The 17,051-nt window shown below is 34.9% G+C and overlaps 1 protein-coding gene across 2 annotated transcripts; it reads right to left on the reverse strand.

The window, feature by feature from the left end:
• LOC123914092 (flowering time control protein FPA) lies at nucleotides 1-10,073 on the reverse strand. 2 transcript variants are annotated; one of them, XM_045965087.1, is made up of 6 exons: nucleotides 9,606-10,073; nucleotides 6,880-7,125; nucleotides 6,194-6,274; nucleotides 5,070-5,971; nucleotides 3,184-4,567; nucleotides 1-396 (listed from the first exon to the last, which is right to left on the reverse strand). In XM_045965087.1, the coding sequence occupies exons 1-5, from the start codon at nucleotides 9,897-9,899 to the stop codon at nucleotides 3,196-3,198; spliced, it is 2,895 nt and encodes a 964-aa protein (XP_045821043.1). In that variant the 5' UTR covers nucleotides 9,900-10,073; the 3' UTR covers nucleotides 1-396; nucleotides 3,184-3,195. The 2 variants fall into 2 exon arrangements, with proteins under 2 accessions (XP_045821043.1, XP_045821042.1); XM_045965086.1 differs by having other exon boundaries at nucleotides 3,180-4,567; nucleotides 9,606-10,064.
• Nucleotides 10,074-17,051: the final 6,978 nt, after the last annotated feature.

Below are 17,051 nucleotides of genomic sequence, written 5' to 3' on the forward strand. Positions count from 1 at the left end.
TTTGTCAAAGGGAAAAAATTATGCATATTGAATAGAAACAAAATCAAAATCCAACCTTACAATTTCAATTCAAACATGCAATTGGAGAATCGCAGTCGGTCGCGATTCGTTTTCGCAAGATACAAGTTTGAACAGGAAAAAAGCTATGCATATTGAAGACAAATCAAAATCCAACCTTACAATTTTATAGTTTGTACATAGAACATATGTTACGAAGGAAGAGACTAAAGATCCTTTTATGAAAATAATTTATAGAAGAAATCCACGCCAATTCGTCATATCATCGTCACCTTTGTCGCAAGTCCTACAAGCGTCTCACTAACCACGGCCATTATTGCCTACGCAACCATTGAGTACAAAATAAACAAGTTTCGGATACGATGATTTTTTGCAAACCTGTCAACAATAGTTATAAGAAAAATCTCGTTACTTGAAGAAACTATTTTACCATAAAACAATGTAAAAAAATTGATGAATTAGATGATTATGTTGAAACGCAGAATCATTATAAATTGACTATTTTGCCCATAGTTAGGTTTACTCATTTTTTAGAGATGGTAGAATCTAATTAATACATTACCAACTGAAGAAAACCATCGATTCTAAAGTTTCTAATGCTACCAACACAATGTGGACATTAAACAAAATGATACCATTAACTAGAAGGTCCAATTTGAATACATGGGTGACTTAACATATGATTTGTATATATAACTTAGTAACGAAATCTTAATAAGACATCAATACACGACCAAGCAGGTGTATTTCTTATGCACGCTTCACATTGAGAAATATTCAAATTTGCACAACACTGGTTCTTCCTTGGTTGACAGTAAAATTAACGATTCATTTCTTTTAAGGTTAAATAAATAAATTTTCAAGTTATCATTTCAAGTGTTATAAAGGAGTCATTGGATACATATAAAATTTACGGATTTGAATTCGATGCAGTTTGACTACCTATTGTCAGCACATATAGACCATCCAATCACGATTGGATGGTGCAGATTTTAAATTTGGATATTAGTTTATGTTAAATCTAAACCATATAATGAACGGTCCATATATGACTGACTATAGTGCAGTCACATAGGTCTGATTGAACATTACTCCGTCCAAATCCAAACTTTACACGGCAGAGCAACAGTAAAGACCAAATACCCAGCAGCACTAAACTCAGGAAAACCTTGTCCATTTATGGATACTATTAGTATTGCTCTTCAATCCCAACAGCTCATGAGGCATGTTGTGATGGAAGAATATTACCAACATTATCTGCATGTATCTAGTTTAACCTCAAAAACACGCTTAATGTATTCCTGTTTTAAATTCGCATGATTACTAACGACGAATGCAGCATTAAAAATATCGGAAATAACTTCAAAAGAACGGGTTTTATTTTTCTTCTGACACTATTTGATCAAGGAGAAGGCAGTAAAGCAATGTTCCAGGCATGCATCATTTGCATGAGGAGTGCGTTTGATTGATACTTAACAAGAAGTAATTGAAAAGACTGAATAAACACAAACATGACGAGCAGTTGTATTGAGTTAAATATTATTAGTACTGTCAAGCGCAATTGTATTTTCTAAGTTTTATCAAGTCTGTTTATACTGGCTCTGTTAATTTTTAAAGGGAAAGCATAATATGTACAATTATGTAAAGCAGTTTTACCTAAATATGTACTACTACATTTGATTCAATAACATTTTACAGCAGTTGATCATTATTGTCATGTTGAATTTTCACCTGTAGTGTACTTTTAAGTACACCACCAACTATATTTTGTACCAATGTCTCCTCAAACAAAGCCTAATTGAATAAATCTGATTAAATTCCCAAGTTTTAAAGCATTTTTATGAAAAGCTAATAACGGTATCCAGGGCTGACTTTTCCTAAGGATAGGTTCTAGTCTTGTTAACTTAATTTGGCCTTTATATTAGGAGGCAAGAGGTAATTTCACACATTCGAGATATTCCAATAATGAGACTAACCACGTGAATATTGTAGAAATGTCCTTAAATTTAAAAACTGCCGTTAAAAGGGGTCCCGTGAGTTTCAAAATCAACTACACCAATTGAAAACATCTCTAAAACAAGTTGGAAAACTCGTTAGGAAATCAGATTCGTAGTAGTTGCTATAAATTTCAATGGGTATTAAGATCTTGGGGTAATAATCTTCAAATTATTAAACCTGTCATACCCCTAAGTTGAATTTGTAATTTTCAATTCTCAATATTGGAGTCGTAATAACGAAGGAAATATGGGTAATTTAGAGGGAATCCACAATGTAATGCGGTGACGTATTCGTTGGGTGGTTCAGTCAACCAATTCTTTGGTTGTTATGGTTAGGTTAGATGGGAAGGTAATAAACAATGGTAATTTAAAATATACAAATTTAATCAGAGCAATCTATCTTCATATCATCTTTATAAGCACATTAATGATCCTTAGTCCTTACAAAGTGGAAATTACACCTCACAGTAAGAGGGTGATTGGATTTCCAACCCTAAAAACTACCTTCCAAAGAGGAAGAAAAAAGGGGAGAGAGATCACAGCCTAGAATTTAAAAATAATGGGATACAAAACTTAGAAGCAAAAGTTATTATGCATGTGCAGTAGAGCTGTGTTCAAGACTCAAGATGCCAAGAATTTATGTCACAATATGGTTATCTATGAACACATTCAATCAAGGTAAACTACAGAAATAATAAAAACAAAGAGACAATATCACGTACATCTAAAAGAAAATGAACAGAGCATGTGATGAAACATAAAGCCTAACAAATAAGATGATATTGAATAGAATATCTGACAGCACAAAATAAGCAGGTATACTTGTTTTACAAAGGATGGTACCATAGAAATATTAATTTGGGAAAATTAAGTGAAAAGATGCAAACCAAGGGTGTGTTTGTTTCAACGTTTCTACTAATTCCTAGGAATGTAGACATGGGAATATTATTAGTTATTTTTAAACCAACAATTGCATTGAAGGTATGTAACCAGAAAGTTACATGCAATACAGTTAAATTTTTCCAACATAAAAAGTATTTGGGAGAAGAATATAAATATGGTCAGAATTTCTATTATGGTAAAAAATCATGTTAGGTAAGTGATTATCAGGGATGATATATAAAGGATATCATTCATTCAAAAGAATTAAATATGGGATGTTACCTACAGAAAACAATTCTCATTGTTGATGTCCTCCTTGTGTTTGCTGCTGCTGCTGCTGCTGTATTTGGAGTAGAAGATTGGCAGCAAATTGTAATGTTGACTGGTATCTCTGGTTCTTATCAGAGTCTAATTCTGGGGTGCCTTGAGCAGCTCCAAAGGCAGGATTCTGCTGAATGTGAGGGTTTGAGTTTATTTGGTCTGCAGCATATTGCATGGCAGGTTGATGCTGAGGATTAGCACTGTTAACTTGACTAGATAAGGCAATAGAATTATTGGGTTGCTGGAAAAGCTGGGAGTTACTATTAGGTTGCTGAAAAGCCTGAGAATTGTATAAAACAGAGGAATCACTTCCCGGCACCACACCATAGCCTTTCTGAGTATTGGGGGGAACATCCGCCTGATACTGATGACTGAAATGGGAGGATGCAGCTACCTGTCCACTTTGATTAGGTGTCACAAAATTAGACATGTGTCTGGATGAAACAACTCCTTGCTGTTGCTGGCTAACAGCATTGTCTTGAATATGAGAACTGCCAGAAAAGACTTGAGCTGTGTGACCAGGAGCTGATGCTGGCGGATAAGGTTGATAATGAGCATTATGACTGTTATACATATTCCTAAACTGCTGAGGTGGATGAATGGATTGATCTGCAATTTGATGATCCTGTTTCCATAATTGAGATTGGTTCGCATCATTAGGTGCCACATGAGGGAATGGAGGCTTCGCAGTTGAGGAGCCTACAGCTGACATGGCACCATCAGTAGCAGATGATTGTGCATTCGTAGGAAGAAAAGTAGCTAAAGTCGCAATAAGCTCAGGAGTCAGTGCAACTCTAGATTGAGACCCAGAAGCAGCAGTGTTTGGAGCATAATCCGGAGCTGCAGCCTGAACTGAAGGAGGCCCACCTGTAGGTGGATATACTTGTTTAGCAGGAAGCTTAGAATCCTCATGCAACATTCTGTTGTAATCCATGGGCAAAACTTGTTCCTCCTTTGCAGGATTCATATCATATTCAGCCTGTGAAGGAGGCCTCTGTTGCATATATTGATTTGACGGTGCAGGCAAATGCGGTGGTTGGTGCACGGGGGCACCACTTGGTACTGGTGCAAACTTGAGAACAACGCCATATAGACGTTCAGGTCCAGTGACTTTCAAAACTTTTGTCAGGAAATCAGAAGGAGGTACCAAGAATAAAGTTGTACCATCAATAAACTTGGCAACACCGGCACGATATTTTGCACCAAGGTAGCGTAGGAATTCAGTGTATGAAGCAAAATCCTCTTCACTATCAGGCAGAAAGAAAACAATCTCAAAATCAATAGCTTCAGCATAGTGTTTTTCAAGTGTGTCCAATCCCGTTCTAGCTGAGCAATCAACAACTTCAGGACTGCAATACATGAACAAAACAAATTTCAATACAGCCTCTAAACAAGATCCTAAAGACAGGTATACCTTTTGAATACTATGGAATGACAGTTTTCAAGGAAAAAGTAAATGGGCCCATTTCAAAAAACAAAAGGGCAATTATATTTGAGAAAGAAAAAAAAGAGCTTGTCAGTTAATTTATTTACCAGAAAAAAAACTGTTTCTTTTACAAAACAAAAAGAAAAAGGAGCAATACAACAGCATTCTTCCTGATGATATACCGAAGAACACACTTATACTAGAAAAGCTAGCATGAAGCACAAACGAATAAAAGTCATAAAGCCTACATATTTTCCTTAATTAATGCTAATGAAATACCATTTGTTACAAGTGACTTTTCCACCAATGAGGGGGGGTAAAATGCAAAAGAAGTCAGCAGAAAGAAACTTATTGGAAGAAAAAGTCCTCTTTCATGTTTAAAAAATTTAAGTTGAAACATCAAGTACAGATAAAATTATACTCACAGCTCTGTCCCGATCCCTTTCCCAACAGGCACGCATCTAGCACGACAAACAGGCGTTCCTCCTTTAGCAATAAGTCCACGCCATATATGATCAAGACCACCAGGTTGGACAGAACCCGGTACTCCTTTTGCTGGTCCAAGGATGCCCCTTCCACCATAAGGATCATCATTAGGTAATGCACCATCTATCCTAGAGCGCTTAGAATCTCTAGGGTTATGGTTTATGTCAAGTACATCCCATGCACCAGAGGCTGATCTTGCAGGAAGCCTAGCACCTGGTACAGGAGAAGAAAGCAACCCTGGTGCAGGAGGAGATGGTCTTTTCCAGTTTGGACCATTCTTATTTGCCGAGCTACCATCCTGAAATTTGTGTATTGTACTATTCTCATTAAACTCAGGGCCAGAAACAATAGATTCATGACCACTTTGAGGACCAAAAGGCCGCATTTGTATGTTTGGACCAACAATACCGCCAGTTGGCAAATGGCCAGGAAAATTATTCGGAACCATAGGACGATTATGACCGAATAAATCCATTTGTAACGGTCGATATGAGTGCTCATTTAGGAATAAATCAGGTCTTGGCCCATTACTTCCAGGATAAAAGCCAGGGTAATCTTTGCCATGCGCCTGGTCACCGTTTGAAAAATTAATTGTTATGCGAGGATCATTGAAGAGGCGTCCTTGAAGGCCCTCTTTTGCACGTCGGGCTTCATCAACACTTCTAAATTCAACAAATGAATAATTCCTTGAAGGAAAACTCTTTATTCTCTCAATTTCACCAAATAGAATCATGGCATTGTGGAGCATTTGCTCATCAATCTGAACATTGGGAGGATAACCGATCCACAAAATATTACTGGGTTGACCATCACCCTTCCTCCCCATTAGAGGCTGTGAATTCTGTTGACACAAGAACAAGTAATTATAAGAAAAACTAATAAAATTCAAGATACCAGCGTAAAGAAAACATCAGTCATTATACAAGTAGGTGCATGCAAGTCTTAATAATGCATGGTCTTCCAAATGCCAACACATTACACCCAACAAGGCAATGACAGACAGGTGAACAAGACTAATGCACAAGAAACGTCCAATTAGATGCAAATTGCAAAGTATTCTCACCAGTGGCCTTTTTTGTCCAGAATAGGAATCAGTAGGCCCCGAGCTTTTTCCTTGAAACTGCCCATAATCAAGCAATTGTTCCTACAGAAATCAGAAAACTCAATATTAGAGAGATGAAAAATACACGAGTAAAAATTACATGAAAAAAAAAGAAACAACTTAATGTTAGGTAATCCTCTTGGCTAGTGGAATAACACAATAGAGACTTGGTTAGAGTGAGAAAATATGATAGAATAAAAATAATAGAGAGGGAAGATTGGAGAGGCTAGTCATCAGTACTCAAATTGAAATTAGGGAGGGAAAGTTCCAGCTCTCTCAAATGCCTGACAAATAGAGGTTCCTCTCAATGAACATCATTTTTCTTCTATGTTCAGAATCATTACCTAATACGGAATCCACTGATTTCTAGAAAACATCAATTGTAACACATCTAAAACACTAAGTCCATTTTAAAATGCAAAAAGCTTCACAATAAGGTAGTTCACTCATATATGAATTATTTATAAATGCAAGATATAGCATTCATGTATTAGTCATTTCCAAAGAACCACAGCCCAGTAGCCTAATTGTAATTATAGATCCTACCATGAGACATCAGGATGTTTCTAGTACAATAAGTAACTAATTACATAAGTTGAAGAACAACAATTTGAAGAACAATAACCAAATCAGAAGTACAAACTTACTTTTTTTGTAGAATTTGACCGGAGGAAGTCGACACGAATATTTTCCCCACCGATACGTTTTCCATTCATGATTTTCATTGCCTGAATAGCATCGTCCAAATTGAAAAATTCAACACATGCAGTATTTCTTTCTCTGATGAACTTGTAATCCTCAATTTTACCAAATTTACGGAAGTCAGCTTCCAAGTCTTCCTTTGTAACAGCTGGGCTAATGCCACCGACCCAAAGTTGTTTACATGGCCTTGCCTGGAAATAACAGCAATTTTTTGGTTAAACACAGATTAGAAGAAATATATATATCTTAGCATCTTCATTCAGATATTTCTAAAGAGAAACACGTTACAATGAAAATAATACGCTACTACTAAAGGCAAATTGTATTTTTGGATTCAAGCTATTCAAAGGAAACCATCACTTCTTAATTTCGACAGGTCCTCACTTTGAATTTAGCAGTTAAACAGATGAAAAGAGATTCATATTGGAGGTGGCCAAGAAGAAATAAATAAATAAATAAATTTGGTAGAAAAAGGAGATCATTGATCGATATGGGCAGCTCCACCTAGTGTAAAAAGGCTATGGTTTCTGTTGTTGTAATAATCAAGTAGAAAAAGGAAGTCAAGTCACTTCTTCATTAAATGCATTATGTGTATGACATTGTAAAAGAAATTAATTTCTGTGGAATCCACATTTGTGGTACAGGATTAAAACTGAAAACAATAAGACAAACTTGAGAACTAGAATTCCTTGTTTATACACTGACTCTGTACAGTGCCTATAGTTATTATACAATTGAGTTTTTTATTTTTTTTTATTGTAACTGGTAATCTTGTATTACTTATGTAACGTATTTCCAGCTCAACAAATCATTCCCAAAAAAAAGAAATAATATCTTGCTCCTGTTCGGAAATCTAAGGCACCTTCTACTTAAAACTACTGACTAAAACAAGACTTTTAAAAGAAAACGGGGTCCGTTATAATTAGATTTCAGGCTGCTATCTAGGTTTCGTATTACTACACACAGTTCACGATACTTAAGCTTAATTGTTGTTCATAGTTGAATAGTCGGTGCTATTTTTATTTATCTTTTACTGTACTTTTATTCAGGATATATGGTTTTGAAAGTCTAGGATTGATTTTGATGGTTGTGACATGGATAGTTCAAATTTTTCCAATAACGCATGTTCTTATGCAGATAGATGAAACTTAGCCCTTGGTTTCGTAAACCTTGGCATCATATAAGAAGCAATTTCACGTCCTCAATTTCATTTCATCAGATAAGACATATTTACTGCAATTCCACAGACCTCAAAAAGCATTATTGCCTAAGCTCTGCATTATATGTTTTTGTCTAAATCTAGAAATTCATTTATTTTTTAAAAAACGCACTCTGGAATCTACATGACCCGTTCCTATTAATCAAATCAGGGGTCTAATTTTTTTTCTTTCTTAAAGGCTGACTTGGTTACAAGACAGATTTTTTTTTGCCAATTAAATTGAGAAGCTTGAGGGTTAGAAGAGAAATAAAGCACGGTTTTTGGCGTTAAACCCTGTTTACATTAGTTTTACCTTTATGGTATATAAAAAAAGAAAAGTTACTATCGCTGCTCTTAATCTGGGTTCATGTCCAACTATACAGTACGGTACTTTCATGTAAGTTACCGACAAGATTCGTAGAATGACTTCGCTGACGGTGTTTGACAATTTACATGTAAGTTACCGACAAAGATTCACATGATTTCTAACTGCGGTCACACCAACCCTTTTTTTAGCTGTATTAAATAGTACTAATATTACTAAATATAGAAGATTCATCATAATGCAGAAATTGCCGAATTGATTGATCATCATCTAGGTTGCGTTTGTACATGGCACAAATTGATTTCTGCATAATTCTGACGTCAATGTACACAATTAAGGCCTAATCCATTGTCCGAACGGTTTTATCAAGTTCAATAAAATTAGGTAATTCGTGTTTTTTAATTTAATCATGTTCTGAGTTCGATCTTAAACCGCACACATGTGCCGGTAACCGTACCGTAACTCTTCAGAAGAATTTGCCACTCGATCGGGATGAGATGAGTAAGATATCCAGATTAAACCAATCATAAAACAAGCTTTACCGATTACGTTGAGATGTGAAGGATTTTATCGATGATTTATTATTAATTAAATATGACAGGATAAGATTTAAATTGCTAAATTCCAACGACTTTACCAAAATCCAAATTCCAGAATCAAATATTCGCCCCTAAATTGAAAATATTCTTCTGAAATTGTGAAATTTGTTTACTAATAATGAATTCTAAATTAATCAACATGTTAATTTTTATATTTTAATTAAATTTAAATCAAATAAACATACATCCCTATTGGATTCGAATCCAGTCGTGATTAACGAACCCTAATTATTCGCCGCTAACGCAATTTTGACTAAACGTGCTTAACCTTCGCACAAATTAACCGCATGAACAAAGACGAAAAATCGCATAAACTAGGGATTTGATTTTAACAACGAGAAGCATGCAGAGCAATTTCGCAGGCAAATCGAAACGATGAAAATTGAAAAAGAAAAAAAAAATAACCGTAAACATTGAACGCAAGTAAAGATTAGAATAATCGAATTGTTGAAAAAAAAAATCAATTAGATTAGAATAAAAAATATTAATAATAATACATGAATCCTTAGAAAAATTGAAAATTAAGAGAGCGCAAAGGTGAGAACAAACCGGTCTAGCAAATTCAATTTTCAATGAATTGCCTCGAAAAGAGAATCCTTGAAGAGCGTTTTTAGCGGCTTTTGCATCTTCGATACGTTTGAAGAACACGAAAGCGTAACTGCGAGCGGAATAAGAGGTAACGCTATCGAGAGCGCCGTATTGAGCGAATAGATCCATCAGATCGGAATCTCTAACGTCCGGCGTTAGATTTCCAACCCATAGGTTGTTTGAAGGGGTCGACGATTCATCTGAATCTCTGCCGGTTTCATGTAGTGGCCTCGTTGGTTTCGCAGGAAGCGGCATTGCGATTGGAAAACCCTAGAAGAGACGTTCGTCTGTGAAAAATTTGGATCGAAGAAGAAACCCTAGGAGAGAAGAGAAGAGAGAATGAATGTTTTGTTGTGAGGGAGAAAGAGAAAGTGGATTAGGATTAGGGTTGTGGTTAAAATATAAAAGCAAATTTTACTTCCTTCATTCGGTTTTTTTTTTTGTTTGATATGCTGTCTGTAAGTATTTGTTTTTTTTTTAGTATTTGTTTTTTTTTTTAGTATTTGTAATTTTGTAGACCGGTTCCTTGGTTTATTTTTTATTTTCTTTTCAAGTATATTTAGTTATTAAAATTATCTCTTAAGATAAATAAGCATAGTTATTTTTTTAAGTAGTTTAGGGACTAGTATTTTTTTTAATAAGAGAATAAGTAGTATTTTAACTTTTTAAGTTTGAATTTTGACTCTTAAATATATAATGTAATTTAACTATCATAAATTTTTCGTTTATTTTTATGAATTTGTATAAAGAAATATAAAATTAGAATTTAATTTATATGCACCGTCAGTCTAAAGTTATTTTGCACATGCGTCCAATAATATATCGACACATCATGTATGGTAATTAAAAACACATGTTGTGTCACATTCATTAAATGATGTGGCAACGCGTCATTTGATGTATGTGCAAAAAAAATTTACACTGACGGTGCATAACAATTAAACTCATAAAATTAATTTAAAAGAACTATTGACACGGATTGAGAATCCTAAATTCGAATTCAGACTTTTATATATCAATGTACTTGCAGCTACCAATTGAATTGTACGTATATAATTGGACAATTTTATAAAGATCGATTGATACGAGAAAGACACCTAATTTAATCAAATTCAATTATAAGTGACCAACCCACTTGGGTGGGTTTGGTGGTAGTACTGACTTGGGACTTGGGAGTGTACTCTTCCTTAAGGTTTCAGGTTCAATTTTCTCCGATGTCAATTTGAGTGGACTAATTTTGTTGGGTTTTTGTATGTTGGCTACATTTTGCAAAAACATCTTTTAGCCAAGTGTTGAGACATATGTGCTTACGCCAAGTGTTGCGACAGATGTAACAACACTTGTATGTCTGATTGTTCGCGCCAGCTAGCGTTTTTATTTTCTACTCAATCTTTCGAAGATTTGATTGAAGAATTGTTTCGTGGTTTCTTACTCAACAAGGCGCACGTGATCAATGTGTTTCAGAAGGCAGCTGAACCCTAGTTCTATTTTCTAAAGGAATAAAATAACTTTTAGAAAATATAATATTTGTTTCAAAAATATATCTTGTGAAGATTGCTGCAGAAAATATAAAAGATTTATTTCAAATAAATCTTTGTGCTTCCAGAAGATTAGAAGATTTAATTTTAGGGTAAATAGTGTTATACCCCCCTGCAAAATAGGCGAGTTTTGCGTTACCCCCCCTGCAAAATATTTTTTTGAGATTACCCCCCTGCAATGTCAAGATTCTTTGCGTTACTCCCCTGGCTTAACAAGTGGGCATATGACATGGAAGAATCTTGACGTGGCATGACACGTGGAAATTAATTTATTTTTTATTTATTTTTAATTGCCAACTCATTAATTAATGTGGGGTTTTAATTAAAAAAATGAAAAAAAAACTTAAAAGTTGTTATATTTTTATGAACTTACTTAAAAGAAAGTTTTGTTTTTTTTTTTGACTAAAAGTTGTTATTATATATATAAAATAAATTCTTATATATATATATATATAATAACTAATAATAGAGTAACCAAAAAAAAAACGAAGATGAAAAAAACTAATAATAATAATAGTAACCAAAAAACTAATAATAATAATAATAATAATAACTAATATTATTATTAGTTAAAATATGTGATTGCAGTTTTTTTTTTGGTTATATTAGTTAAAATATGTGACTGCAGTTTTTTTTTTTTTTTGATTACTCTATTATTATTATTATTATTATTATTAGTTTTTTGGTTACTATTATTATTATTATTATATATTATTATTATATATTATTATATATTATTATTATTATTACTATTATTATATATTACTATTATTATTACTGTTATTATATATTATTATTATTATTATTATTATTATTATTAGTTTTTTGGTTACTATTATTATTATTAGTTTTTTTTCATCTTCATTTTTTTTTGGTTACTCTATTTTTAGTTATTATATATATATATATATATATATATATATATATATATATATATATATATATATATATATATATATATATATATATAAGATTTTTTTTTTATATATAATAACAACTTTTAGTCAAAAAAAAAAACAAAACTTTCTTTTAAGTAAGTTCATAAAAATATAACAACTTTTAAGTTTTTTTTTCCATTTTTTTAATTAAAAACCCACATTAATTAATGAGTTGGCAATTAAAAATAAATAAAAAATAAATTAATTTCCACGTGTCATGCCACGTCAAGATTCTTCCATGTCATATGCCCACTTGTTAAGCCAGGGGGGTAACGCAAAGAATCTTGACATTGCAGGGGGGTAATCTCAAAAAAATATTTTGCAGGGGGGGTAACGCAAAACTCGTCTATTTTGCAGGGGGGTATAACACTATTTACCCTTAATTTTAAAATATATTTACAACAAATATATTTATGGGAGGAATATTTGATGCAAATAAAGATTTGGTAAAAATATATATTTTGCATCTAGAAGATTTATTGGAGCTGAAGCATTATGAAAAGCCCACGAGGCTCTGCTATTTAAAGGGTGCTGTTAACCCTTATTATTAACCGAAACTTGAAGCTAAAATAGAATATCAAAGATGTAGTCTTTTGAGGGTTTCGTGTCTTTAAGCCACTCTCTAGGAGAGTTGGTGTAAAGTGAACCACTCGGGTTGTGAGATGGTCACTATGTCCTCACTCAGAAACCTATAGGTAATGAGTTGAGTATTGTAATTGGAGGAAGCTTTTAAGCAACTCCAAATTGTGAACTTAGTCGTTGGCTAGGTGGTGATGTTATTGAAGTATGTCTTCATCTTTGTCAAGGAGAGTGTCTCCATTATGCTGTTATTGAAATCCTTACTGGTTGTAAGGTTGAGGGGAGTGAGACGGGGTCTCATATCTAGGAGTTCCTAGGTAGAAGTGTCATTGGGTAGAGATTAAGTGAGGAGTTGTAAACGGGGGAGTTTAGCTCTGAATTAATACTGCTGATAGTGAATTTCCTCCTGGATTGGTATCCCCCAGATTAGGCTGTTAGGCTGAACTGGGTTAACAATTATGTGTGTCGTTTATGCTTTTCAGTATATGTTTTTAATGCTCTGTTTTATTGTTCTTACTGCTAAGACAAGTGTTACGACAAGTGTCTGCACATCGTGGACAACACTTGTCTACTGTGTACCAGAATTTCAATTGGTATCAGAGCAGGCATCCTGTTCTGTATCTGGGTGAGATCCTAGGGAAGATACTTTCTAGTTATGAACAAGTAAGGAATACTGAAAAGTTGTTTGGACTTGAAGAAGTTCATATTTGTCTGAATGGTCCCTAGAAGTGGGGGATGGACTATTCATGGCAAGGTGTGTAGCTTTGGTGTTGAGCTGCTGTATGGTTTGATTTATTTTCAAACCTATGTTAGCCTGTTGCACCTGAAGTGTGGAGTTTGTGCAAAGGTCATTATGGTGTGCCTGAAGTTTGTTGAGGAGTTTTCTGGTTTGAATTCCGCTGCATACATATATGATGGGAAAACTCCTGGTGGTTTTGAGTGTGCTACACTCTGTTCTCCTCTGGTGAGGTTCAACTAACTTGTAGGAGATGCCAACGATACTTGAGGGTGATCTCAAGTCCACTCATAAAGGCACTCATACATGAGTTTGTTGAAGAGAGATCTGAAGGTAGTTATGAGCAATTTATTTTTGCTTCCAATCCTACAAGCCAACCTCCAGTGGCTTTGATAAAGGATCTCTTATTATGGTACCTGAGAAGGGGACTGATGTGCTCCTAGATGTTGGTACATCTGACCTGCAGATTATGCAGAATCATGTTGGATGACAGTTGGGCATGTAAGGTGCTTGGAATTATGCATAGGAGTGCTCAAGTTGTATGGTCAGAAGAAGCTTATCTGCCTATGTGAATCAGAATGTGGAGGTTCTGATCTTTCTTTAATAGTATGCTCTAGCAATGCATGACTATTGATTCCACTAGTAGTGGATGTAAGGGCAGCAAAATATTGTCAGATACTGAGGTCTGATAATTGTCTTTAGTTATCTATTGCAAGTCACTCGAGAAAAGGGCTGATAATCAGAATCTTAGTCAAGCTTTTAAGCAAACTAAGGAGTTTTGGAGTTTGTGAGTGACTTCACACCTATTAAGCATGACATCTTGCCTATTCAAAAGGTCATGATACAGAGTGTGATTCTGCAAGGACAGTGATCAAGATGTGTCCTTGTTAAGTAAAAGGGTTAGAGTGTTGTTCAAACATGTGTGGATGATTTGGTATTGAAGGTTAATCAACTACTGATGGTTGATCCTCTTGTGTCCCCCTGCTGTTGTTAATTGTGACTTTGGTGCTTCCACTAAGGCCACAAGTGATTGTGTTGGTGAAACTCTCAAGTAAACTATCCCTGAGACAAATGTTGTACCAAGTGTAGGTACATTTGTGGCACCTGCAACTGCCACATTTTTTGATACATCTGCAGCACCTGAAACTATAATAGATCATAATGTTTCAGATATTTCTTACCAGATGAATACTACTGAGAAAGAGAATACTACAAAAATAATTATGACTGGTAATAATTCTGCTGATCACTGTGAACTCTCAATCTGATGAGAGTATGAAGATTGTGTCTAAAAATCTTGAGGATAGTTAGCCAGTTGGTGATCTTGCAGCTCATGCTCTGATTAGTAGAGTGCTAGTCTTTGTCGTGATGTTTGTGGATGTGTTATGCTATGAATCTAGTCATCCCGATCTAATATGTTCTTTTGTGAGAATTTATTACTGTCTGTCAATGTGCTATGTGGGCTCGGTGAACCCAATTACGCTGCTGCATGCCTCTGGTGTGTGTTTTTGTTGAAGTGAAAGTAGGTATGTCTTGTATCTCTCTCTCCATTGTCTGGTGCACGCTAATCAAGGGAAATATGATTTAAATTCTTCGGCAAATGTTAATTCTGTTGTTGATGCTTCTACTAAGGTCAATAGTTACTGTATTGATGAGTATATCAAGGAAACTGTTCTTGAGACTAATGTTGTGTCAGATGTTTATACATTTGTGGCACCTGATACTGGTGTAGGCAAGAATGATCAAGATAATCCTGACCAGGTGGATACTACTGAGCAAGAAAGAATTCCAGTAGTAGTAAGGACTGATAATAACTCTGGTAATAATGTTATGGGTTATTCTAAATCTGATGAGAGTATTAGGTCTTTGTTTGCTGATAAAGAACCTTCTGTTGACAAAAGTGTGGGTGATGATCCTGATGTTGTCATTGTGAATGACATAGTGGCTGGTAACAAGTCACTAGATAAGACACCTAGTGCTAATGTTTTAGGAAGAATCAGAAGTAGGGCTGGTAAAAATGTGACAACTGTCAATACACTTGTCCAGAAATCTAAATCATGAAAGGTGACAAGATTTGTTGGGAAGACACCTTTTTATGGTCCACCAAGGACAAAGAGTAATAATGTATCTGTTACTGGGGAGAAGAAAAAGAGTCTGAAAAGAAAGAACCCCCTTCTAGTAAATCAGACTTTGAAAGGGAGACAAGTGTAGCTACATTTGGTGACACATTCAGAAGAAGTGTGAAAGGAATGAAGGTCTGATGAGAACAGTGTCTGATCTAGGTGACTGTTTTGATAAGCTGGTAAGGGGATTTGTAGTGAATGTTGGTGACAATTGTGATGATCCTAAAAACCCTGAGTATAGGCAGGTTTGTGTGAGAGTCAAGTGTGTTCATCTCTCTCCCTCCATAATTAACAAATTTTTGGGAAGAAGTGATGAGGAAGTAGCTGAGCTGGAAGTCACAGATAATGAAATTTGTAGAACAATTTGCTGCTGTTAATTGGGTTCCTACCACTCATTCCAGTAATGTAGCCAAAGAATTGGCTAGGTTCATTTATGTTGTTAGAACTAAGGCCAGGTTTGATTATGGTGCTTATGTCTTTTATGCCACTTTGGAACATGCTAAATCTTTTGCTCTACAACTACCCATAGCATTTCCTACTTTACTGTGTGGTATTGTTATTGACCAACATCCAAATATTCTTGTGGACACTGATGTCCCTTGTAAAAGAAAAGGAAAGCTGAATATTGAGCAAAGGCTGCTTGCAGGGACAAATGTTGCAGCAGGTGTTGGTACATCTGTCCAGCAAAAGCTGGTGCTCTCACTAGGCAGCAAATGATAACTGACTTAAATGAGTCTAGTAGAGCTCTCAAGAAACTGAAGACTGTGATGATCCTTTGAGTAAAGAATTCATGAAGGCTTTTTTACATGGGTTGATGTGTTGAATTTTCACCTGCTGTGATTAATAAGTTTTTAGGCAGGAGTGGAGAACCTGAAGCTGAGCATGCTAAGTCTTTGGCTGTGAAGATGCCAACAACATTTCCCACTGTGCTTTGTAGTATTATTCTTGATCAGCATCCAAGTATTTTGATCAGCTCTGATGTTGTTTGTAAGAGGGAATCTCCTCTCACATTGCACTATAGACTAGTTGAAGGGACAAATGTCTCACATAATGTTGCAACATCTGGCACGAAAAGTTCTGGGTTCATGACCAGAAAATAGATGATTGCTGATTTGATGAGACATATCCAAGTTGGAAATCTTGGTCGAAAAAAGTATGTCTTTTTAGTTGTTGATGATTCCTCCAGATTTACATGGGTAAATTTTATTAAAGAAAAATCAAATACTTTTAATGTCTTCAAAGACCTTTGTCAAACGCCTCCAAAGAGAGAAGGAGGGTATAATTATTAGGATCAAAAAGTGACCATCGGAAGGAATTTGAAACTGCTAAATTTTCTAACTTCTGCTCCTCTGAAGAATTAGTCATGAGTTCTCATCTATCCTCTATGAGCTTTGGAAGGGGAGAAAACCAAATGTTAAATATTTCCATGTGTTTGGGAGTAAATGTCATATCTTGGCTAATAGAGAACAAAGACGAAAGATGAATCCCAAAAG

This window comes from Trifolium pratense, linkage group LG3 (assembly GCF_020283565.1).
Source record: "Trifolium pratense cultivar HEN17-A07 linkage group LG3, ARS_RC_1.1, whole genome shotgun sequence".
In the NCBI taxonomy this organism is placed as follows: domain Eukaryota; kingdom Viridiplantae; phylum Streptophyta; class Magnoliopsida; order Fabales; family Fabaceae; genus Trifolium; species Trifolium pratense.